Here is a 27,744-nt window from a genome sequence, read left to right on the forward strand (position 1 = left end):
AGAGGGGATAAAAAGCGTGTCTTCATCAAAAATGGCTGGGAAAAACATTCCTAGAGTCAAATATCCTGTTATATTTTCAGGAGCTGACTGTTATGCTGTTATGTCCAAACTTTCCCCTGCAAAAGAAAAAAAAAAGCTGACTAGAACAAAAGACAGTAGTTAAATTCTAAGAATCCAGAATTTCTTATAATCACTTTGAAATACCATAAGATTCTCAGAATTAGATATATCCTTTCTTTTGCAGAACAGAAGAAAGATAAAAGCATGAACTCGGAAGCCAAGACTGGTTGAGTATGAATCTTGAGTCTGTCCCTTACTAGCTATGTGACCCTGGACAAGTTACTCACCCCTCTGCCAGTTTATGAATTGCCAAATGAATGTAATACTAATACCTACCTCACAGACTTGCTGCAACCATATTTCATCTAATTAGCTAATATATATAAGATACTTAGAACAGTACTTGCCATGCAGTAAGTGCTCTCTAAATGTTAACTACCATTATCATCATCATCTTGCGCTAGTCCCTTCCCATTTAGCCCCATTTTAAATGTAGGCTATAGGGCAGGGAAGGGGGAGGGTGAATGACTGCAAAAAAGTCGAATGAAGATAACTGGGAATTAAACATATATGGAACATAACTGCCTTCATCTAGACTATTTGTGATGTATAAAATAATGACTAATTTGCTATATCCCAGACTAACCATCACTAACAATTCCACTCTACCTGTAATTTTTGTTTCTGAACTTGGTTCTGATCTATTTCCCCCTTGACCCTGTAATTTACTTCCCAAATAAACACCAAAAATGGTCTTCATAAACAAGAGGCTTGAATGCCTACAGCAAGATTCACAAGGTAAGAGTGCTTAAAACCATGCTTTGATAAAAGAGGAAGGGGGAGACACTGTCATTTTAATATTAATAGTGGACATTACCATCTTTTTTTTTTTTGCGGTACACAGGCCTCTCACTGCTGTGGCCTCTCCCGTTGTGGAGCACAGGCTCCAGACAGGCAGGCTCAGCGGCCATGGCTCACAGGCTCAGCCGCTCCGCAGCATGTGGGATCCTCCCGGACCGGGGCATGAACCCGTGTCCCCTGCATCGGCAGGCGGACCCTCAACCACTGTGCCACCAGGGAAGCCCGGACATTATCATCTTAATGAATGAGTCCTAAGCATAGTAACTCTAGGGTTGCATGGTTTAATTATGCATTCCATAAACCCAAGCCTTTAATATTCTTTTTTTTTTTAACAATTCTAAATACACACACTGTTTTCAACGGAGCAAATAAAATTTAAAATCTCATATATCATCAAATTCAATAAAAAATGTAAATACTCTTGCAGACTGTATTTTTTGAGTTTCAAAATTACCAAAAGCTACCAGAACTTTTAATATGCATTAACATATAACTGCAATATAAATATAAGATTTAAAACACAGTTTTTATTACACTAAAAAATATACAAACATTAATATACAAATTACTTCAAACTGCTAATCATCCAGTTTTCTTTAACAAAACAGAATGAAGGTCAACTAAGTACAAGTATCATTACGTACAAAATAAACCTAGAAGTTATTTCTTTGCATTAAAGATCATTTTCAGAATGATACTTCATGAGCATGGCAGGGACTATATATACATTTTATCATATTTCTCAGTACTTCATGTCAAAGCATATATGCAATAAGTGGCAAAAAGTGCTAAAATAGAAAAAAAATCAGTAAAACTATAATATTCCCAGATATCTAAACTATCTGCCCAGCATTTTAAATTCATTTAAATATCAAAAAAAGTTATTCATCAATTTCAATTCTGACATTCCAATCAATGAACACGCAAAGCTTTATTTAAAAAAATAGTAATCCATACACTATGGAGGGAAGTGTAAAATGGTACAATCACTTTGAGAAAAGGTCTGGCAGTTTCTTAAAAAGTTAAACATATATCTTCCTTAATCCAGCATTAAGTCCATAACACATTTATACAATAATATACATAACAGCCAAAATCCGGAAATAGCCCAGAAGTCCGTCAAAAGATAATGGATAAACAAACTGTGGTATATTTATAAAATGGATACTACTCAGCCACAAAAAACAATGAACTACTGATTAGAGGATGGATGAATATTAAAAACATTAAGACGGGTGAAAAAAACAGAAACAAAGGATCTATACTATATATGATCTCAATTATACTGTGTCATAGAACAAGCAAAACTTATCTGTTTTTTTAGAAATTAGTGTTTTTTTAAAAACAGTGGTTGCCTGAGGTACCAGGGTATTGGTTAGGAAAGGGCAGGAGAGAACTTTCTGGGGTGATAACTTTTAAAATCTTGATGGGGGTTTAAGCTACACAGATGTAGTCATTTGTCAAAACTCATCAAATGGTGCATTTAAGATTTGTGCATTTCACTGTTTGTAAATCTTACCTAAAAAATCATAAACACACAAATAAATATTGAACTCCAGTTCATAATACTCATGCTGAAGTGTTTATGGGTAAAGTATTCTAATTCTGCAACTTGTTTTAAAATAAGTTTTCTTAAAAAATAAAAAATGTATGGATGGATAGACAGATAAACATGTGATAAAGCAAATACAGCAAAACATTAATTGTAGAATGTAGGTGGTAGGCATATGAACGTTTACTATAAATTTTTTCGTTTCTATACATCTGAAGGATTTCTTAATCTTTGTAACAGAGGTGAATTCACACTCATGAAAGATCTACTAACAAAGTGTAAGTCTAATGATACATCCATTTTAGTTTAAATTGTTTGGGCTAACTTGGGTGGTATTTTTATTTATTTATTTACTTTGCTTTCTACTATTTACAAAGGAATTGAAAACTAAAAATAAATTATATAAATTCACATTATAGCTGCTACTTTTAATGAAACAACTTTAAGAAGATACATTAAAAAATACGGAACCAATTTCTCAAAATTATATACAAGATCTAGCATGACTGCTAATGTTTAATTAGGTTGCATATTTTAAGAATTTACTCTTTTGTATTTGTTAAGTACTGCAACCATATTTCATCTAATTATTTTTAACTATTTACAATCAAAGTCACCATCAAATATTTAATTGATTTTGAGAATTTGTGAATCTTAACATTTGAAAAAAATAAATATATTATGAAATTTAGACATGGTACATTTGGCATCTATTATATCACCTAAAGAAATATATTTCAATTATGCCTCATCAAAAAAATTTACCTCTATAGTACTGAATTCTTTGTTTCATGGCACACACAAAGAGTAGTACAATGTATTACCATGTATTTAAAAGAACATGTATTAACAACACATTTAACCACTATCATCTACAGTATATATTAATTACAATTTACCACACTTAATTATTTAAACATATCTATTTAAAACTTGACATTACTTTAAAAGAAGGCACATGGAAAATAATTCATATTTCAAACATTTTCATGTAAGTAAAGAGGCAATAGGGTAGAGTGAATCTTTCAAAAATAAAATAACACCAAGTTGATGTCGCATTATACAAAAAAGGAAAATATTTAATTTGAATATTTTAAGAAATCTGGCATTTGTTAGAAATGAAAGAGCTTCATTAACTTTTTCAGAATGTCACTATAAATCATACCTAGGTTTATAAAATCATAACTTGTAAAAAAACAAACATCCATTTAAGTTCAAATGGATAAGAAAAGACAAGAAGGTGGCAAGAATAACTAGGTACTATCTAAATTTCTAATATATTGGATGAAATAGTATTTCTACAGAACCAAGTCTACGTTTTAAAAATAAAAACACTCTTTCCTATGTTTTTCCAGCATTACATTTCGTAAGTAAACTCACAGCCCCAAACAGTTCTCTATAGTAGGATGTCTGGTGGCTTCAATTGTATTCCATTGGTACTAATAGAATTTGCCCTTATATATTCCCCTTAGTGAAACTTGTCCTCAGCAAAAACTGCTAATGTAAGTTGGTAAGTAGTCAAAAACTCAAAAAAGTCTCAATATAGAAAGAAAAAGAAAAAAGCTTTAGCTCATAATTTCCCTAAGATACTCTGCAAGATAATAATAAACAGCCTCTAAAAAGAGTTCAGTCATCAAACAAGTCTTCTTTACACAGAAATTCCCATAAACTATACTATGCTAATTATAATTGCATAGGTGGGGAGATGGAGCAATGAAAATGGAGCAGAACCACATTCACTTTAATTTTTGCAGATTAAAATTAAACAAGATTGACTCAGAAAAACTGCTGCAGTAAACTCACTGCAATGAGTGTAATTCTGTTGTTTAAAAATATGTAAAATAAGGTTTTTATTCTACTCGGTCCCTACATGCTAACAAGTCTGTCACATGACATAAGCAACGAAACAACAATCTTGAACACTGCTGGAGAAAAATAGACTGTAGCAGACTATGTTTACACTATTTTCTGGGCAGCAAAAAAATTTTCAAGGGCAATTTTATATAGTATACATTTTTAGCTTCCACACTTATATTAGAATCTAACCACCAAAAAAGATGTATATTGCACTTTTCTGAACACATAACTTGGCTAAAAACATTTCACAGAATTAATGTTCCACAGAACACACCTGGAAAACTGATTTAGCTGTACAAAGTCAGCATTCAAATTGAACATTCATTAACAATTCTGAGTAGTACCATGCTAAGATTATAACATGAATTACATTTTGTATGGTAATTTGCTTTCAATCATTTCAAAAAGTTAAAGCTTACTACCTTAAAGATTTACTGGAATAATATTGTAAAAACATTACCTCAAATAAGAATTATAAGATTCATTAGACTGAAAGAAAAGTCAAAGCACAGATTAAAGATGAAATTGTCAAAAGGATATATCATACATTCAAGGCATTTTTATAATAAAATACTTAACTCTAACAGCAGATACAAAACACCAATGAAATTAAGCAGTCAACAAGCTAAAACAGTACTGTAAGAGTCCGTTTTATTTTTATTCTTTCTATTCCTATAGCCATAACCTAAATTTCAGATTTAATTTCCCCTCACTACAATGCCCACCCTGAAATGCTGCTATTATGACATTAAATCAGAGCTCTAGTCATATGTCCCTAGTCAAAAGCCTTCCATGGCTTGCCATTATATATTCACTTTCGATTCCTTAAAAACAGCATTTAATGTAATCCATAATGTGGCACCAACCAACTTCCAAATTGATATCCCTCAATTTACCTTCACCCACTCTTCAACAAAAATTTCTGAAAATCTAATATGATTTAGGCACCATGTTAGGTTTCAAAATACTCTATTCCAGTGGTTCTTTGAGTGGTTTTTTAGCTTGCATCAGAATCTCTAGAGAACTTATTAAAACAGATTGCTGTACTCTACCCCTCAAGTTGCTGATCCGAAAGGAATGGATTTACATATCTCACAAGTTCTCAAGAGATGCTGATGCTGCTGGTCAGGGTCTACTCTTGGTGAACCACTGCTCTACACCACAGGCCATGAGCCGAAAGCCCACTGGCTGAATGAGGCCCATTCACATGTTTCGTCTATTTATTATTTTAAATAATTTTAATTATTTGCAAATGTTTTACAAATAAAAATTTCTCATAAAAATGCAGATTTCTGGCTCATTTCTGCATGTAAAAATTCTGCTGGAGCTCAAGGGTAGCTACACCAGTTAGTCAAGGTATATGTCCTTGTCCAGATTATCACAGCCCTAATTGGCCCTATGCTCACTTAAAATCACTTAAAAATCACCTGGCTTAGCACTGTATTTGTGCTTATACACTCTGACCCACTTTTTCTCATTCTCTATGCCTTTTTCATGCTGCTCACTCTGGCATAAACATCCTTTCTCCCCAATACGGCTGAAATCCTACCTACCCCATTCTAAAGCTTGGCTTGAATATCCTTCCTCAACACAGTCCCAGCAAAAACAGAAATCCTTAAGTAATAAACATATTAAAGATTTAACATAAATGTCTATGTGTGCTTTAAGAATCAAGGTTTTATTTCCACAAATACTAAAATAGCAATATTTACAAAAACATAAAAGACTATAGATATCATAAATTATAAACATATAATTTTTGCTATTTTTATTCTAAATAAAATTTTAATTTTGTTCATTAAAGTTTTTACTGTGATTTTACTGTGAAAGAAATCTTTTTCAGACTAAGACATTGCAAATGAATTGACGTATTAAATCTTGTAGTCAAAATATATAACAGCTCCAATAGAATATCTTATTTTGCTGGACAAAAAAAGGAGGAGGAGGAAGGGGGTAATTGACACAATTCCCCTGATTTCATAACCCACCAATTTTTAAAAGCAATTTTAATGAAATAAATGTTTCTAATTTTTTAACATGTAGGATATTTTTGTGGATTTTTACTTCTGTGGAATGGCAGGGGGAAAAAAATTACAGAGAAACAAAAACTGAGTGCTGGTCATTGCTCTGCCATAAAGAGCTTTGTTACATCAAGTAAATCATTGAGTTCTCCCTGGACCTCGGTTTCATTACCTCAAAACTGAGGTGGGAAAAAGTGTTCTCCAAATACCTTCCATCCCTAAAATCCTAGGACTTACTCTGTCAAAGAATGAAAGCATAAAAATCAATGTCATACAGACAAGCTTCTATTAGGCTAGTATTGCTTCTAAATTAGATTGACTTAAAAACTTTGAACTACATACAGCTTTCAAAGTGCTAATTAAAAATGCTGAAGATTCAGAACTTTGAAAGAATACTTATGTATTTATATATGTTATTTATATATATGTTAATAACCAAAATAAAACATCTTTTGTAAGGCCAACAATTAAAACATCTTAGGAAAAAAATTAGAGGAAGACAAAAAAATTTATAACCATACCAATCAGCGTTTTAATATATATCAAAGGAAAATTAATTAATTAGAAAATCCTGTCAAAAAAGCCTTTTTCATAATAGAGATTAACAATATTTTTTAAGAATATGTACTCTGGGACTTCCCCGGTGGTCCAGTGGTTAAGACTCTGTGCTTCCACTGCAGGGGGTGTGGGTTCGATCCCTGGTCAGGGAACTAAGATCATAACATGCCATGCGGCGTGGCCACAAAAAAAAAAAAGAATATGTACTCTGCTTCAGGATATTCCCAAATGAAAGTAATTTGGCCAAAATTAAAATTATCAAATTGCAAGACTGCAAAAAAAAATCTTAGAGACTATTATATTCAGATAGATCATGCCGTAAGCGAATTGCTTTCAGCTTCTCCACTTCAATTTTTGCTCTTAGCAGCTCTTCCTCTAGCTGCTGCCTTCTTTTCAATCCATCCCTCTTCTCCTGAACATATAATCCAAAATTTTTTTGATTTTCTAAAATTATCTGATGCTCCTCTTTCAGCATTTGCAGAATCTGAGGATCATACCCTAACTGTGACCTAAAATTTTCTCCACTTTCATGCCGAAAAAAATCATCTCTCCTTGGGATAGAAGATGGAGACGATGTCATTCTCATATCAACAGAGGAAAGTGACGGTGACAAAGATCTTTCCATAACATGTACTAATTCATGTTCTTCTCTTTGCTCTAAAGTATCACTCTGTTGAGAATTTAAAACCAGTGGAGGAGGGGGCTTAATGTCTTCTTCTTGCTTCACCTCCACTGTAATAGCAACTGGATGGTGGTCCAACATTACCTGTAGTGAACTTGTACCAGCCTGTGCTTCCTCATCCAAGTTTGCACTACAGCACACAAAAAAGCATTATAAAATGTAAATCAAATGAATATAAGATCATTTTAAAGCATAATTTCATATTTAATATACACTATCAAGCTATAAAGAAAATTATGAAACAAAAAATATTTTTAACCCTTGCAATAATAAATTAAAGTGACTATGGTTGGGATTTTAATTTTATATATATATATATATATATATATATACACATATATATATCTCCATCCTTAACTTTAAAATTGGCCTCTTAAAAGAACAGGAACTTACAAATACTACACAAAGCTATCAAGGTAAATACAAAAGAAAAGGCATTTTTGATACTCTCAAAGAGATACCAATTGTCCCTATAAGCCTGAGGTTCTTAAATGGTGTAAAGTGTCATTTAATTCATTCTGGGCCTTGCTATCCCGACACCTTAGTCCTAGACCTCCTGCTTCTCCTCTCCTGTCCTGATCTAAAAATCACCAGAGTCTATGACTTCCAGCAGGACAGTGGAAGGCAATCTCTGAGACGTATTGATTTCTCAGTAGTCACACTCACACACACACACACACACACACACACACACACACAGAGGAAAAACAAGATTGTGTATGATTTTGGGTATGCCCAACTATCAGGGGGTTCTCCTAACTATCCAATTTCAGATGCAATGGTGTTTCCCCTTTACCTATCCTAAACTACATGACTCAGGTGATCTTTAAGTCTTTTAACTACCACTGGATCATCAGTACCCAGTATAATACTCTACTTGGAACCTCACAGGTGCTCATCATATGTTGAATGATTGAATAAATGAAATGGGTTTTTTCAATGCAATGTTTTTTTAATGGCCTATATATGATATATTGAAAATTTATTAAATTTACATGAAATTTCCATAAAATATGCATTCCTATTAGAGGCGACTACAGTTTTAGCATAATTTAAACTTTGACATTACAATATTTGTTATGACATAAACACAATGTTCCTGAAAATTCTGTTGGTTTTTAAATAATTTCATGTATAACATGAAGTTGTGAATTAAGAATACATAATGTTTCTTGAGGGTTTTTTTTTTTTAATTTATGTTTCTGCTTAACTTAAAAATAAAAGTTATCGAGGTGAAAGAGATTATTGGAACATTAATGAAAATGCTACACTTCACATTATTTAAATAACATTTTATAAATTATAAATAAGTAATATAGGTTAGAATACATTCTACATGGATGATTAAAATGCTGGAACAAGTTTAAGTAGAACATAAGGAAAAGAATTTAAACTCCCCATATGTCACTTACTAATAACATTAAATTGCCAGAAATATCAGATATTTGTCTAAGAGGCACAAATGAAATAATAAGATATTTAGTATGTTATAAAAAACCTATTTGTAGATTATATAAATTCCTTCATTTTCATTCTTGTCTTTTTTTGTCATTTTATGATTTTCAAAAGCAAAACAATGGAATATAAATGTAATTCAAATTAGTAAGATTTGCTTTTATTAACATCTCTAAATCCTAGATTGGGAAAAAGTTAAAACAACAGATATAAATTAAATTTTTTAAATCCACATAATTACTTTTCCAAATTAGTATGTATAATAGACTATAAGACTCACAATTAAACATAGACAATATACTCCCATGTAAATTAAAAATACGCCTTATATCTGGAATATTCCATTCCACTTTAGTTAAAACATTACAAATAAGGCATAACAAAGCCTAAAAATGATTTAGAGGTCACAAAAAAATGATAAAACAGAAAAGAACTTCTAAAATGTATGAATATGAACTCTGAGGATAAAATTGGTTATAAAAACACAAAATATAATCTGATGTTAAAGAGAGGTAAATATAAAGACATAAATCAATGTCAGTTGTAGAAATAAATAGCCTTACAAAATACCTGTATATACTTAAATACGTTAAATTATATAAGCAGTAATATTTTCCTTATTAAGTATAGAGAGTTTGATGAGATTAACTGTCATATTTATATAGAAGTATAATTAAGATAGTGAATTATAAACTTCTGAGATAATTAAGATTCAAGATGATGTCAAACAAGTATAAGTATATTAAGTACATAAATATATTATAAATTAAAATGCTAGTATAGAGAAAGTGGCAGAGCAGACACACTAACAAAAATAAGCATTTAATTGGCATATTTCTGATATTCTTACCTTTAAAATCTGAAAAACTGATTGTTTAAACAGTAGGTATAGAAATGTGTAAATCAATGCATTTAATCAGAGAAATGTTGGTGTCCCAAAGATTGACTGTGTAGGTATATATATTCTATGTATGTACGTGTATATATACCATACATACATACACACACACACAAGTGGTCAAAATGTAAATATATCTTTGTATCTTATATATTATTTTTCTTCTATATCAGTGTATTTTTAAAATACACAACTTGATAAAACTACAGTTTCTACGTGTAGTTTTCAAATTATAAAAACCTATACCCCAAAGGTAGTTTTATACCTATAATACAAAGCCACTGTTCTTTATGATTCAAAGAGGGAAAAATTTTAATGAGTATAAAACAGTCTTACTGTGGAGTTTTTTTTTTTTGGACATTCAGCATACTAGGATTTAATCATCTGTCATCACAGTGAACAGTTTAAGCAGTGACCCCATGAATTAATATACTGTGTATCCACATCTTGGATTCCCACTGGTGCTATTTTTTTACTATGCTATCAACTAGAAATAAGAAGTATATGGTAAGAAGCTGGGCTCAAAAATATTATCCTAGTAAATTATCAAAATAACAAATATGTTTGGCTAAAAAGGTTTTTCCATTTCTTCCCTAACTTCAAAGGGATTTCATAGGTAATTAATAATTTTGCTTATATAATGACTCTTCCATCAATAGGAAAGTACCTTGTAAAGTTTTGTTTGAAGGTTCCTCAACTAACAAGGAGTTTACAGTTTGCTTAAATTACCCTAAATGATTCAGAAGAAGCCTGTAGCTGCCATTTTTATCTTTTGCCAGAGGTTAAAATCTGAATCAGCAGCAGGATAATAGTTTTTGAAGATTTCCAGGCAAGTACTTATGTAGAGCACAAATTCAACCAAAAAAACTGTTTCTAATCCAGCTGCTCTTATTGATATATTAAAATTCATAATTTGATACCCTTGCAGAATAGTATGGGAGAGCTTACCCTTTCCTGTATGACCCCAAATCAAAGTGAAACTAGACCATTATGGTGTAAAAACAACAAAAGTTTTTAGTTTTATTAAGTAATCTGAATCCCTAATTAGGCATTAACTCCTTTTCTTGTGTTCTTGTCTTTTTTATTTTGAATGTTAAGTTAGAAAAATACTTTAAACTGTACATTTAAAAATACTTTAAACTTTAATATATACTATGATGCCATTAACAAGTTTACTTAATTGTTCATTTTAGGTTTTTAGCTCAATTAATATTCAGTAAGTGTAGACACTGATAATTCATTAAAAAAAAGCAAGGGTTCCATTTTTCCTGAAACTGCTAACTTTATACAAAATTGAAAATTCTAATGAAATGTAATCTTAAATGAAATAAGAAAAAGGTATCTCTCAGAAGCTAACTAAACAATTTAATTTTAAAGCTTTAAAAGTTTATGAGGTAATGTCACAAATTACATCCCATTTATTCCTCCCTAACCTTTACTTTTTAGAAACTACAGAAGGAGGGAAGGGGGAGGGGAAGACAATAAAAAGTGGCTTAAATCCAGTGCAGCAGAAAAATTCCTTATAGCCTCACTTTTCTTTTTTAAGAATACAAAACAAAGACACTATTCACTGCTCCCGTAGTGGGGATGCTTACTATGCATATCTTTATCACAACTAAGCCAGAGCCCAATAGATAGGAGGCGCCATAATTTTCACAACAAAATAAAATAAAGCTTACCTTTGTATGTGGTTCCTGTCTCTTATCAGGCAAAAACTGGAAATCTGGGGAATCATCTCCATAACTTTCTTGGTTGGCTCAGAAATATTGCTTTTAAAATCTGATTGGGTCTCTTTTTGCTGCAATAGCTCCTGTTTGGCATATTCTTTGAGCCTTTTGTAAAGAGTGCGTAGGCCCTGCGCTGTTCGAGGAGGGCGGTCTACTCCACTTGCATTATAGTTAACTGCTATGATATCCCAACATCTATTCTTTTCCACTATTACTGAATGTTTGTTAGTGTGTTCTTCCAGAATTTTAACATATGGCTTCACAAGCTTTAACAAATCAAGCTTTTCAGATAAGGTAAAATTGGAAGATCTAGCTTTTCCTACCATTGTTCTTTTCAAATTAAGTAGGCAGTTTCTGAAACCACCATGCAGCCTTCAGCTCTGCTCAGCTCTTTTCACAAACAGAAAAAGATCAGGCTTAACTAGGCTAGCCTCATTTAGGCCCACGCCTACAGGGGAGGGTTTATTAAAATTCCTCCAGCTTAAGCTGACGCAGGTTCAGGAAATCTGCTTAAGCCAAGCCTGACCTACATAAAGCTTCTCACTGAAGAAGACAGGAAGGCACAAGCAAAACACACTTGTGTATAAAGAGAACAGCTCGAGGTAGGATTTAATACACAAAGGTCTAGAGATAAGCATGGAACACAGCTAAAAATTAGCTAATTTAGGGAGAATATCGAATTCCAACACGTTTGCCTAACTGATAGATTGAAAATGCACTGCAGTATCACTTTAATAAAAACAAAAGAGGAACTGTTTTGTACTATTTGTTTACAAATCCAGTAGACAGAAAAATGAAAAACTAAAGATATGAGTGGTGAATGTAGTGATTCCTAACAGAGCCCCTAATCACTGTTTCTGAGCTGCTGTTCTCTCTTACAAAATCTGCATAATGCTGGTCCTGCTGTCAATCAGGAATTGCATATCCTCTAGCTAGTTAGGTTACACCCAGCTCAGACTCCACGGTAAAGCTAAGCTTCTCCTTCATTTTACAGTCTACAGTAAACACCGTGTTTTTTTTTTTTTTTCAGTTACTTAAGAAGAAATTTTTGTTGAACACTAAATCTAAAAAGCAGATAAAAATTATGTTTTTAAAGCAATGCATTATTCCAGCTGTAACGTACATGAATATGCTAGCCCGCTTTAGCATGTGTAAAAAACACCATTCACTGTAAGAACAGCATAATAATACCTTAAGACTGCACACAACAAAATCGCATTTGCTATTATTAGAGTACGATCTTTATTTAGCCATTTTCACACAATTTGAGCTATGAAAGGAAACAGCTAGTCTAGTCATTTGCAAGGCCACCAATTTGCGTGTTTAGGATATATTTTCTAATCTCTGTCTGAAACATGATAAATAACAATGTAAACAAATAAGCCTATTTTCTCCTGATATACATGTTTCTCCAGATAGGAGAATGAATTAGAACATACTTGAACACAGTTCCATTCAATCAATTGCTGAACACCTGTAAAAATGTTCCCAAGCACTGAGAAAGGCCCAAAGAAAACAAAGGTAAATCTAGATACAGCCCCTATCCAAAGAACTATAGCTCTACAGAAATGCCATCAATTTTCAATTACTTTGTTTTTCATTCTTTCAATAGAAGAGAATTAAATTAAATTTGTTAAGTTCTCACTTTGAACCAGACAATGTGCTAGAATGTGTTATTTGTCAGGAAATGTGTTATTTGTCAGGAAAAAAAGTGAAAGATTGCTGGGTACACTATAGGATGCTAGGTGTTTTCTGGCATACTCTACTGGGTAATCTGATTTTTAGCAGTCCTAGCCTTTCACCGTCTTTGAGCAGTTTTATTGCTGAGTAAAGTTGTAGAAAATAGTAATGCAAATGATTCTTGCCCCTAGAGATGCAAACTGAAAACTGACCTGCTCCAACAACCTGACCACAGTTACTCAAAGGAAAGCAAGAACACAGGATATACACTGTCTTTAAACAATATTATTATTTTTGGAAGAAATACAGGCATTGTGTTAAGAAATGATGTGCTAATGGAAATGTGAAAAAACGTTCAATCTCACTATCAAGGAAATGTATACCAAAAATGATTTTCATCCATAAGACATCCATAAGGATGTGAAAAAACGTTCAATCTCACCATAAAGGAAATGTATACCAAAAACGATTTTCATCCATAAGACATCCATGAGGAAATGTGAAAAAACGTTCAATCTCACTATCAAGGAAATGTATACGAAAAATGATTTTCATCCACAAGACTGGCAAAATTCTTAAAGAATGAAAATGTCAGGAGTGGATGAGGGTGCAGGGCAGAGTACTCTTCTGTACCGTTCATGAGAGTGTGAAATGGCATTTGTGATGGCAATCTCAGAGTACGTATTAATAGTTTACATGTGTAAAAACTTCTAAACTTGCAGTAATTTTACTTCTCAGAATCTACCTTGAAAAATACTCAAACACACAAGGAGCAGCAGAGCCTTCTTAGTAGTTGCATAGTATTGGAAGCAATCTAAGAGCACATCAGTTGGGGACAAGTTAAAGTCACTAAAGTATATCCATACTATGGTCTACTCTGGGCAGCACTAAAATGCAAAAGGTAGATTTCTGTGTATTGACACAGAACAAGCTCCAAAATATATGGTAAGTGAAAAAAGCAAGTAAAACAAAAATACATACAATTATAATCCCATTATGCTTACCCAAAACACCCAAAGCTAAATATTTCTGTAGGTACAGAAAATATGTGTAGGTATAGAATGCAGGTCCATACATAGGTATGAAAATGTACTCCAAGAAGGTCTGGAACTCTTCTGCCTAATTACAGGAGCCATGACTTGCAGGTAGCTATGGAGCATTTTTCTTTTTTCTTTTTTTGGCCCCACTGGACCACCAGGGAAGTCCAGCTATTGAGCATTTTAAATGTGGTTAATGGGACTGAATTTTTTACTTTATTGAATTTTAATTAAACAAAATTTTTTACCTGAGGCAGCATATTTTTCCATTAAACACAACTTTATTGTTTGGGTAGGATTACATTTTACTTAACCCTTTTGTCACAAATGATACTATTGTTTCTAGTATTATGGACAAGAACTCCCTCCTGGACCAAACGTTAGTCAGGCTCCTCTGAGCCTTCTTCTCAACTAGGACTTTAGCAAGGATCCTGCTAAACCAGTTTATAGAGAATCCCCCTACCCTTGATACCTAACCAAATTCTTCATACTCCCACCGTTAATACCTAACCAAGTTCCTCTCAGTAATTTTCCACCCACTGACCCCCTTACCCTGCCTATTGGCTGTAAATCCCTGTTGTAGTAGCAGTTGAGTTCAGTCTCTCTCCCCTGTTGCAACAGTCTTTTTTTTTTTTTTTTAATAAATTATTTATTTATTTATTTAGGCTGCATTGGGTCTTTGTTGCTGCACATGGGCTTTTTTTACTTGCAGTGAACAGGGGCTACTCTTTGCTGTGGTGCGTGGGCTTCTCATTGCGGTGGCTTCTCTTGTTGCAGAGCAAGGGCTCTAGGCACACGGGCTTCAGTATTTGTGGCATGCAGCCTCAGTAGCTGTGGCTCGCAGGCTCTAGAGCACAGGCTCAGCAGTTGTGGCGCACAAGCTTAGTTGCTCCACAACATGTGGGATCTTCCTGGAGCAGCGATCGAACCCATGTACCCTGCACTGGCAGGCGGATTCTTTTAATTTATTTATTTAATTTATTTATTTTTGGCTGCATTGGGTCTTCATTGCGGTGCATGGGCATCTCATTGCAGTGGTTTCTCTTGTTGCAGAGCACAGGCTCTAGGCGCATGGGCTTCAGTAGTAGTTGCAGCACATGGGCTCAGTAGTTGCAGCACACGGGCCCTAGAGCACATGCACTTCAGTAGTTGTGGCTCACGGGCTCTAGAGTGTAGGCTCAGTAGTTGTGGCGCATGGGCTTAGTTGCTCCACGGCATGTGGGATCTTCCCAGACCAGGGCTCCCCTGCATTGGCAGGCGGATTCTCAACTACTGTGCCACCAGGGAAGTCCACAGTAGTCTTGAATAAAGTCTTCTTGCCTGTTTAACTTGTCCGGTAGAATTTTTCTTGACATTACACATAATCACATCAGCAGTGTAGTCAATCTTAAATTGATTCTGTTTTTTTTTGAAAGAATTAATTAATTCATTATTTAATTCATTATTCAAATATTCTGTCTAATAAGTACATAATACATACAAGAAGAATGTTTATTGTTAACTTCTGAAATCTATTTTACAAAGCACTTGACTAAGCTTTAGTTATCTGGAAATTTACTTTTGTGGAAACCTCATTTCATGAAAATGCTAGGTACACTGTGTTAGTGTACATAAATTCTGCTTGAATGAATTTTTTCTATGCACTGATATAACATTTAATGGATTTGTTTGAATATTTTATGCAGACAGCACAAATTATAGTGATACCCTGTATAAACTGTAATTGATTATTAATCTGAATTACTTATTCTGTCTTAATTATAATTAAATTATTTTTCTAGCTAAAAAAATAATGGGCAAACTTTTTAATATAAAAAAGTATACTACTGATGCAGAATCAAGTGCAGATGCAGAAGCTAGTACTCTTGCTGGAATAATAAAGAAAAAAATGAGAGACCGAACTAAAGCATATTACATATTTCATACTGAATACCAAATGCAATTTGCTAAAGCAGAACAACAGGAATAAGCTGTTTAATGCATTTTAAAAAGGTAAAGAAAATAAAATAGACAACGTTAAGAGACACTGTCAACAGACACATAGTAAATCTGACAAGCAGTTTCCTCTCAACAAACAAGAACTGATGAAGTTTAGGCACCTCAAATCAGAATTAAATATCCAGAAATATTTTTAAATAATATGTAACAACGTCTGACCTTGTAATTTTGGCCAGCTATAAAATGGTTTGGTTTCTTGCACACACAAAAAAAGAAAACCATTGTTAGTAAAGAGATGGTAAAAATACATACATACTATTTCAGTTACGGAAATTTTGTCAGAAAATTATTGGGAAAGGATTTTAAACGATATTTTAAAAACGAAAGAGCTTCAATTAAGCAGCCAATAATTGCCTGTAGAATACAAGACCTAACATATCAAACATCAATTGATTCAATATTTTTTAAATTGCAAGTACTTCTCTTTAGATTTAAATGAGTTATACAATAAAAGTTATATAATAAAAGTTATACAATAAAAGAGATACTGCCCTATTAACACATGGGTCACATTTTATCTCAAAGGACTTCAAAATTTACAAAGGAATGTTATCAATTCATGACCAAATAGATATATGAACTCATAACACAGATATTTTTTAATCTATATCTGTCAAAGAATTTTAGCTAGACATGGAAAAATAATAGTTCTACTGCAATAGATGATGCTCTGTTAGGTTAAGTTTAAAAATCTGGATTTATTGCAATTTTAAAACAAGAAATTAATATTTCATATATTACTCTGTTCCACACACATTATGAAAATATTGTGCTCAACTTTCTAGAGCAGACTCTATGAAAAGTGTCAAGAATAGGGGCTTCCCTGGTGGCGCAGTGGTTGAGAATCTGCCTGCCGATGCAGGGGACACGGGTTCGAGCCCTGGTCTGGGAAGATCCCACATGCCACGGAGCAACTAGGCCCGTGAGCCACAACTACTGAGCCTGCACATGCTCCGCAACGAGAGGTCGCAACAGTGAGAGGCCCGCACACCGCAATGAAGAGTGGCCCCTGCTTGCCGCAACTAGAGAAAGCCCTCGCACAGAAACGAAGACCCAACACTGACAAAAAATAAATTAATTTTTTTAAAAAATGTCAAGAATATAGTTGTTAAAACCATTTGGAATACATATGCAAATACCAGTTTATGGAACTGGTTAAAAAAGAAAAAAATAGGGCTTCCCTGGTGGCACAGTGGTTGGGAGTCCGCCTGCCAGTGCAGGGGACGCGGGTTCGTGTCCCGGTCTGGGAGGATCCCGCATGCCGTGGAGCGGCTGGGCCCGTGAGCCGTGGCCGCTGGGCCTGCGCATCCAGAGCCTGTGCTCCGCAATGGGAAAGGCCGCGGCAGTGAGGGGCCCACGTACCGCAAAAAAAAAAAAAAAAAGAACACTAATGATTTTTTTTTGTTCTTTGCCAGTGCTCATTGGTTGAGTCATGGAGAGTTTTATAAATTATTGTACTGTCTATAAAATTTATAATTATTATTGTTTATAATTATTGTACTGTTAACTCCAACTCAAGATTTTTTTTAAAACAAAAAGAATACTTGCTAAACATTCAATAATCAAAGACAAAACAGTGGCAATGTGATTTACGTTTTGTCATCAATATCACACTGTATATGAGTGAGCTAAATTTGAAATCCAAGGAAAAGGCATATTTGTGACCTGGTTAGATAGGTAGAAGAATACATGTTTAATGTAAAAATTTCCATAAACATACAACTCAGTAACTAACCGTATATATCCCTCTAACATGAATCGACAGAAAATTTTAATTATAATTAAGTTTTATGTAAATTGCATGAAAAAACTACAAGAAGAATTTGAAAAACACTTTGTTGAGATTGATAAATTTAGAGCTGCTTTTAAATTTATACACTGCTCTTTGAATTCAATGTTAATAATACTGAGTTGACACAAGAATTAGTAAATTAGTAAATTTGGACAGACATTTTTTTTTGAAACTGACATGCTTTTGTTTCCAAGTCATATCAATTCTTTTAAAAAAGATGAACTAGTTTTGTTGATGTAGATACAAATATAAACAGAAATTTTTTAAAACTCAATTCAGCTAATGGACAACTTTTATGTATGTTTAGAACTTATTTATTTCATAAATATTATGAAATCTAAATACTAATCAAGAATTCAAAATAAAAATACAGCATCCAAATTGAGATATGCCGTAAATGTATAATATACACCAGCTTCCAAAGACTTAATATGAATAATAATAATTAATAACTTTTAATCACATGTTGAGATGATATACATATTGAGTTAATTAAAATGTATAATTAAAATTAATTTCACCTGCTTCTTTTTACTTTTGTAACATGCTTACTAGAAAATTTTTTAATATTTATATATGATTTATATTATATTTCTATTCGACAGCTTTGGTATAGAAGGATAGGCACCAAACTAATGACAGCAGCTATTACTGGAAGGAGACTAAGATTGACAGGGACAGTTAAGAACCTTTAACTTAACTGTATTATTATGAAATTTATAAAAATATATTCATATTACTTAGATAATCAAAATTAAATTATAAATAATTCTTACAAACTAAGAAAAACAATGCAACAGAAAAACAAATATAGAATACAAACAGAATTTAAAGAATAAAATATAAACGTCCAATATATAAAGAGCTCAACAAGTAATCAGGGAGATGGAAAGTAAAAGACCATAGTTGTTTTTACCCATTCAACTGGCAAAAGTTAAAAAGTTTAATAGCATGTGTTAAGGAATTTGGGGGAATAAATTCTCTCATACAGTAATGATGGCAGAGCCACTTCAGAAGGCAATTAGCAAACCATATTAAAATATAATATAAACACATTATGATCTGACAACTGAGAAATATTTGCATAAGTTCATAAGACCACATGTACAAGGATGTTCTCTGCAGGATTGTTTTTAATAAAAACCCTAAATAAATCATGTTATATTCATACCATGGTATATCCTGCAGCAATTAAAAGAATAGGTTCATCTATATGTTCTAAAATGAAAACAAGTCTCCAAAGCATACTAGTGAGAGCTGCAAAGTACTCTCAGCATGGAACAACTCCATCCAAACCCCTGCACTAAGAGACTTGACCAACCCTAGGATGGCCTCTAGCAGCCTAAAGGCCCCAACCTAGCCTCCTCGTGAGCTCCATTCTGGAAAAGCTCAGAGCTATCAAAAGAATTTACTGTTTGTTCTAGCTAACACCTGACCCTAGGCCCCTGACCTCCCTTTGGTAGGGCATTTACTAAATCTCCCACAACTCAGGAGTGTCTCAAGGACCTGAAAGTCACTCCTTTGAAATGTAATTATCAGGAAGAACAGAGCCAAGGCCTCCCAGTCTTAGTGAGAAGGTAGAATCCTAACTTTGATAACTGCTAGCTAGCAGACAGAGCTGCCCTAATCTCATTTACACAGACCTACCTTTTGTAATTTTTCACTTCCCTGACTCTACTTGAGCTCCCTCTTTGACTCCCTCATCCTCCCTTCAAAAGCTGCACAAATCAGAATGGAGCTCAGGTCTTTACCCCACTGTCAGGAGTTAATGAATAAAATCTGCTTCCACTGCTTTAACTAATGTCTGGCTTTGTTTATCTTTGACATTAGCGAATGAAAAAATCAAGTTGTACGTAGATATATGTATACTGTATGGTATCATTTATTTGAAACACACCATCCACATCAATAATACCAATTTCTAGGGGCTTCCCTGGGGCAATAATTATTATTATCGCAAAAAATAATAATACCAATTTCTACAGGTAAAATATATAAGAGCCTAGCTTTACCTGTAGTATTTTAGATAATTTACCTGTAGATAATTACCTGTAGTAATTTAGATACACCATATTAACAAATTGAAGGAGAAAAACCATATGATCATCTCAATAGATGCAGAGAAAGCTTTCGACAAAATTCAACACCCATTTATGATAAAAACCCTGCAGAAAGTAGGCATAGAGGGAACTTTCCTCAACATAATACAGGTCATATATGACAAACCCACAGCCAACATCGTCCTCAATGGTGAAAAACTGAAAGCATTTCCACTAAGATCAGGAACAAGACAAGGTTGCCCACTCTCACCACTCTTATTCAACATAGTTTTGAAAGTTTTAGCCACAGCAATCAGAGAAGAAAAGGAAATAAAAGGAATCCAAATCGGAAAAGAAGAAGTAAAGCTGTCACTCTTTGCAGATGACATGATACTATACATAGAGAATCCTAAAGATGCTACCAGAAAACTACTAGAGCTAATCAATGAATCTGGTAAAGTAGCAGGATACAAAATTAATGCACAGAAATCTCTGGCATTCCTATACACTAAGGATGAAAAATCTGAAAGTGAAATCAAGAAAACACTCCCATTTACCATTGCAACAAAAAGAATAAAATATCTAGGAATAAACCTACCTAAGGAGACAAAAGACCTGTATGCAGAAAATTATAAGACACTGATGAAAGAAATTAAAGATGATACAAATAGATGGAGAGATATACCATGATCTTGGATTGGAAGAATCAACATTGTGAAAATGACTCTACTACCCAAAGCCATCTACAGATTCAATGCAATCCCTATCAAACTACCACTGGCATTTTTCACAGAACTAGAACAAAAAATTTCACAATTTGTATGGAAACACAAAAGACCCCGAATAGCCAAAGCAATCTTGAGAACGAAAAACGGAGCTGGAGGAATCAGGCTTCCTGACTTCAGACTATACTACAAAGCTACAGTAATCAAGACAGAATGGTACTGGCACAAAAACAAAAATACAGATCAATGGAACAGGATAGAAAGCCCAGAGATAAACCCACGCACATATGGTCACCTTATCTTTGATAAAAGAGGCAGGAATGTACAGTGGAGAAAGGACAGCCTCTTCAATAAGTGCTGCTGGGAAAACTGGACAGCTACATGTAAAAGTATGAGATTAGATCACTCCCTAACACCATACACAAAAATAAGCTCAAAATGGATTAAAGACCTAAATGTAAGGCCAGAAACTATCAAACTCTTAGAGGAAAACATAGGCAGGACACTCCATGACATAAATCACAGCAAGGTCCTTTTTGACCCACCTCCTAGAGAAATGGAAATAAAAACAAAAGTAAACAAATGGGACCTAATGAAACTTAAAAGCTTTTGTGCAGCAACGGAAACCATAAAGAAGACCAAAAGACAACCCTCAGAATGGGAGAAAATATTTGCAAATGAAGCAACTGACAAAGGATTAATCTCCAAAATTTATAAGCAGCTCATGCAGCTTAATAACAAAAAAACAAACAACCCAATCCAAAAATGGGCAGAAGACCTAAATAGACATTTCTCCAAAGAAGATATACAGAGTTCCAACAAACACATGAAAGAATGCTCAACATCACTAATCATTAGAGAAATGCAAATCAAAACTACCATGAGATATCATCTCACACCAGTCAGAATGGCCATCATCAAAAAATCTAGAAACAATAAATGCTGGAGAGGGTGTGGAGAAAAGGGAACCCTCTTACACTGTTGGTGGGAATGTAAATTGATACAGCCACTGTGGAGAACAGTATGGAGGTTCCTTAAAAAACTACAAATAGAACTACCATATGACCCAGCAATCCCACTACTGGGCATACACCCTGAGAAAACCATAATTCAAAAAGAGTCATGTACCAAAATGTTCATTGCAGCTCTATTTACAATAGCCCAGAGATGGAAACAACCTAAGTGCCCATCATCGGATGAATGGATAAAGAAGATGTGGCACATATATACAATGGAATATTACTCAGCCATAAAAAGAAACGAAATTGAGCTATTTGTAATGAGGTAGATAGACCTAGAGTCTGTCATACAGAGTGAAGTAAGTCAGAAAGAGAGAGACAAATACCGTATGCTAACACATATATATGGAATTTAAGAAAAAAAAAATGTCATGGAAAACCTAGGGGTGAAACAGGAATAAAGACACAGACTTACTAGAGAATGGACTTGAGGCTATGGGGAGGGGGAAGGGTAAATGGTGACAAAGCGAGAGAGAGGCATGGACATATATACACTACCAAACGTAAGGTAGATAGCTAGTGGGAAGCAGCCGCATAGCACAGGGAAATCAGCTCGGTGCTTTGTGACCGCCTGGAGGGGTGGGATAGGGAGGGTGGGAGGGAGGGAGACGCAAGCAGGAAGAGATATGGGAACATATGTATATATATAACTGATTCATTTTGTTGTGAAGCTGAAACTAACATACCATTGTAAAGCAATTATACTCCAATAAAGATGTTAAAATGAAAAAAATAAAAAATAATAATAATAATAATACCAATTTCTACAGGTAAAATATATAAGAGCCTAGTTTTACCTGTAGTATTTTAGATAATTTTATGGGGAGAAACGTATTTAGGTACATTAATCTTTTTTTTTTTTTTTTTTTTTTTTTGCGGTACGCGGGCCTCTCGCTGCTGTGGCCTCTCCCGTTGCGGAGCACAGGCTCCAGACGCGCAGTCTCAGCGGCCATGGCTCACGGGCCCAGCCGCTCCGCGGCATGTGGAATCCTCCCGGACCGGGGCACAAACCCGTGTCCCCTGCATCGGCAGGCGGACTCTCTCAACCACTGTGCCACCAGGGACACCCCTAGGTACATTAATCTTAATGAATGCATTAAGTATTCTGAGGAAAATGTACTGATGTCTGCAACTTTAAAATTCATTTTTTAAAAGTAAGATAGGGACTTCCCTGGTAGTCCAGTGGGTAACACTCCGCGCTCCTAATCCAAGGGGCCCAGGTTCGATCCCTGGTCGGGGAACTGGATCCCACATGCATGCTGCAACTAAGAAGCCCGCATGCCACAACTAAAGATCCCGCATGCCGCAACTAAGACCTGGTGCAGCCAAGGTAAATAAGTAAATATTTTAAAATAAATAAATAAAAAATAAAAGTGAGATAGACTGATGGATGAATAGATATGCAATAAAGCAAATACAGTAAAATTTTAATTCTGGAATCTAGGTCGTTGGTATATGGGTAGTCAATGTAAAATGATCAACTTTTCTTAATGTCTGAAAATTCTAATATGTTCAAAAAAGTATCCTTAAAAATAAAATAATAGCAGCTAATATATTTTAACTCTTTAGCTATTAAAAATGTGAGAAGTTTGAACAAAGCTAAATTTCTAAAATAGAATTTTGATAATTAGATCTATTAAATTTAATAAATAAGGAATAACTGTGGGTAGGAGTGATTTTTTTTTCCTATGAATTTTTTCCTATGAATGTTAGGCAAAAAGCTCACCATGACTACTGAGATTATTTCTATATTTTAGGAGATAAAAAAAAAAAAAACACGAAGGTAAGGATATTACGCCTTATTAATCTTTGTCTTAGCCCAGGTTCTCTGGCAAACAGGGCCTGAAGCAATGACTAGAACGCTGAGGCTTTACTTGGGCGTTGCATATACAGGGTATCAAGAGTGAAAAAAAAATAAACTGAAGCAAGGAACTATGTGAAATGGTGGCTGGGGGACTTCTCTGGCAGTCCAGTGGTTAAGACTCCGTGCTTCCACTGCAGGGGGCATGGGTTCGATCTCTGGTCGGGAAGGCCACGAGGTCAAAATATAAGTAAATAAATAAATACTATTTTTAAAAGTGCTGGCTACGTCTTTACAACAAGCTATGAAAACACAGAGTAGGTCACTTGGCAAATGCATCCACTTGGTACTCTTTGGAACATCTCCTGATAGACTACAAAAAGAAACCATTCCTCAGAGTAGTTCATGGAGGAAAATGTGGAATTTATCAGGCAGGTTCCCTCCTGTCTCCCATTTCCCAGTGGCCAAGCTCACCCCACTAGGAGTAAACTCTACCGCACTTTCAGCCTGTGTCATCCAGCCTCCACAGGGGCACAGGGTGCTACCCCCAAGCCCTGGTGTGGTGTGTCATCCACCAGACCCTCTCAGAGTGTGGTTCATCGGCCACCGTGAGGTGGTGGCTCAAGTGAGGCAGCACAGTGCGGTACAGTGAAGCAGTCAGTCTAGGAAGCACACAGTGGCAAGAGAATCTGAGAAGGCGTATATCACACTGCAATATGTGAGGAAGATGACACTTTAAAAATCTGCCACATAAAAACAGGGTTAAAAGCCAGGGTGAATCCAAACCCTAAGAATCATTCTGAGTTATAGCATTTATATCTCACACTTCAGCACTGTGCTTTGGTGATGATACCCTGTAATGTTAAGCACTCAAGACAATCAAAACCATGAATTCCCTGGCGGTCCAGTGGTTAGAACTCAGCACTTTCACTGCCACGGGACTGGGTTCAATTCCCTGGTCAGGGAACTAAGATCCTGCAAGCCACGCAGTGCAGCCAAAAAAAGACAATCAAAACCTAGGTTAACAGGGATCTTGAAAACCCTTACAGAACTGAAAGAAGTCTAAGAAGGAAAAACTCAGTGCTCCTGCCATGTTTCTCCTTTACTTTCATACCACTCCGACACCAGCTGGGTGTTCTACAATTCAACTCAATTCTGACACCATCTATCTGGAGATAGCATCACATCCCACAGGTTAAGGGCTCAGTCCCACAAGACTGCTCCCACACCACTTCAGATGCCAATCACAAGTCCAGGTTGTCAGCTGTGCTTCTGACCAATCGGCTATAAATCAGAGGTTCCTAGGACCCCCTCCTCAGGATCAATTAATTTGCTAGAGCAGCTCACAAAACTCAGGAGAACAGTTTACTTACTTTTACGAGTTAATTATAAAAGTATATGATAAAATTGGGAGATTGGGATTGACATATATACACTAATATGTATAAAACAGATAACTAATAAGAACCTGCTGTATAAAAAAATAAATAAAATTAAATTAAAAAACAAAAAGTATATGATAAAAGATGAACATTCAGACAGAAGAGATGCATAGGCAAGGCACAGGTAAAAGGCTCGGAGTGTCTATGCCCTCTCTGGGCACCACCACTCTCTCAGCACCTCCATATGTTCACCAACGCGGAAGGTCTCCAAACCCCGTACTTTGGGGATTTTTACAGAGGTTTCATCACATTGGCATGATCAACCATCAACTCCATTTCCAACTCATCTCCCCTCTCTGGAGAATGGGAATGGGGCTGAAAATTCCAAGCTTCTAATCATGGCTTAGTCTTTCTGGTGACCAGCCCTCAACCAGGAGCCCACCCAGAGTCACCTCATTAGAACAAAAGACATTTCTATCACCCAGGAAATTCCAAGGGATTTAGGAACTCTGTGTCAGAAACTAAGGTCAAAGACCAAGTATTAGAAGAAAAAAAGATGCTCCTAAAGCTCTTATCACTGAGGAAATTACAAGGGTTTTAGGACCTCTGTGCCAGGAACTGGGGGTAGAGACCAATACAGACATTTTCTATTATCTCACAGAGTCAAATTATGTAAACTTAATCCAGCCATGCTATGTGAATCACAGACCTACTCTATACAATCTAAATTTACATACATTTTCTTTAAATAGCTCCCAGCCACCTATTAAGGAACTCAGTTTGACCAAGTCTTATCTTTGGGGTAAAAACATTGTAAGCTAAAGGGAACTAGCCTTTTGTTAAATTTTGTATACTAAAAATGTTGCTAAAGCTATTTAACTTAACATTTTTCACTTAATCATTTTTCAGTATAGTTAACATGGGTGTTCCCCCTGCAGGTAGCGGCAAGGAAATTTTGGTGAGATAGCTCCCACGTCCAAGGAAGGGATGGAGAGTGTGTATCTGATGATTCTCAGAAGCCACTTAGGCTTCTTCTTCACTGAGGTACCATAGGTCTAAAGTTAGGAATCCCTCTGGACACAGGAAAGTAACTCTATATCAGCACAAAGTTAAGAAACCTTATTTAACGATTATGAGTAGGGACCATCTACATATCATCAGATTGACGAGAAAAAGGAAGTATGTGGTCCCAGTGGTTGCTGGTATCTATAATTTAACATGAGGAGAACCAGTCTAAGAATGAAGCCAATCTTGTGGATGACAGGAGTAGACAGAAATTGGGATCATAATGACATCCTTTAAACTGCTACATCAGTCAATCCTAAAGCCTGCAATTTCCAAATATACATGTTAATAAAATTCAATTTTATAATCCAGTATTTTTAACAATACTTGAACCAAAAGCATATTAACTGATATTTAAAAAATTGTTTCCTTTCTTTCCATTGTGCTTATCCTGTTTGCCTATTTTATCCTGCTTAAATCACAACTTCACACTTTGTTTTTATTTTATTTTTTTTAACATCTTTATTGAAGCATAATTGGTTTACAATGTTGTGTTAGTTTCTGCTGTATAACAAAGTGAATTTGCTATATGTATACATATATGCCCATATCCCCTCCCTCTTGCGTCTCCCTCCCACCCTCTCTACCCCACCCCTCTAGGTGGTCACAAAGCACAGAGCTGATCTCCCTGTGCTATGCAGTTGCTTCCCACTAGCTATCTATTTTACATTTGGTAGTGTATATATGTCAAGGCTACTCTTTCACTTCATCCCAGCTTACACTTTCCTCTCCCCGTGTCCTCAAGTCCATTCTCTACATCTGCGTCTTTATTCCTGTCCTACCCCTAGGTTCATCAGAACCATTTTTTTTTAGATTCCATATATACGTGTTAGCATACAGTATTTGTTTTTCTCTTTCTGACTTACTTCACTCTGTATGACAGACTCTAGGTGCATCCACCTCACTACAAATAACTCAATTTCGTTTCTTTTTATGGCTGAGTAATATTCCATTGTATATATGTGCCACATCTTCTTTACCCATTCATCTGTCAATGGACACTTAGGTAAATGCACATACCTTGAGACCTTTGATACTCAAAGGTATCCTATGAATACATTCTCACATATGATTATAATATACAGCTATTCATTGTAGCTTTGTTTGTAATAAGAAAAGATACCAAGCAACCTAAATATCCATTAATATGGCACTGGTTAGGTACATCTGGCAAATCCACACAATGGAATATTATGTAGTTTTTAAAAAGAATGAGGTAGGGGAGTTCCCTGGTGGCCTAGTGTTAGGATTTCGGGCTTTCACTGCCATGGCCTGGGTTCAATCCTTGGTCACAGAACTATGAGATCCCGCAAGCCATGTGGCAGGGCCAAAAAAAAAAAGAAAGGAAAAGAAAAAAAAAAGAATGTAGGAGTTCTAAATGTACTGAAAAAAGATTTCAAAGATAAATCAAACATTTATAAATTAATTATAAACCAATAAAATTCAAAAATCACATTAATTTAATGACAATGTTATTTTACTGAAATTAAACTGCTAATCACAATATAAGTATGGTACCAAAAGATTTGGCACAT

At 34.8% G+C, this 27,744-nt stretch overlaps 2 protein-coding genes across 3 annotated transcripts in view; both read right to left on the reverse strand.

Annotated features, from left to right (window-relative positions):
• The window catches only part of RAD54B (RAD54 homolog B), a 97,295-nt gene that overhangs the window by 47,860 nt on the left and 21,691 nt on the right, over positions 1-27,744 (reverse strand). The window contains exon 1 of one of the 2 annotated variants that reach the window (XM_019925133.3): positions 11,624-11,762. The exons of the other annotated variant lie outside the window; for it this stretch is intronic. The gene's annotated coding sequence lies outside the window, so the exon portion shown is untranslated. Of the gene's footprint in view, positions 1-11,623; positions 11,763-27,744 lie in introns of those variants that run through there. 2 annotated transcript variants of the gene reach the window in all.
• FSBP (fibrinogen silencer binding protein) lies at positions 2,881-15,779 on the reverse strand. Its single transcript, XM_004326357.4, has 2 exons — positions 11,624-15,779; positions 2,881-7,721 (listed from the first exon to the last, which is right to left on the reverse strand). The coding sequence occupies exons 1-2, from the start codon at positions 11,995-11,997 to the stop codon at positions 7,196-7,198; spliced, it is 900 nt and encodes a 299-aa protein (XP_004326405.1). The 5' UTR covers positions 11,998-15,779; the 3' UTR covers positions 2,881-7,195.

The sequence above is a fragment of the Tursiops truncatus genome, chromosome 17 (genome assembly GCF_011762595.2).
Source record: "Tursiops truncatus isolate mTurTru1 chromosome 17, mTurTru1.mat.Y, whole genome shotgun sequence".
NCBI classification, from domain to species: Eukaryota; Metazoa; Chordata; class Mammalia; order Artiodactyla; family Delphinidae; genus Tursiops; species Tursiops truncatus.

Excerpts from the sequence above, each read along its gene's own strand:
- FSBP (XM_004326357.4), bottom strand. The coding sequence starts at position 11,997 with ATGGTAGGAAAAGCTAGATCTTCCAATTTTACCTTATCTGAAAAGCTT. Across the intron at positions 7,722-11,623 it reads GACAGGAACCACATACAAAG|TGCAAACTTGGATGAGGAAG; the intron begins GTAAGCTTTATT and ends TGTGTGCTGTAG.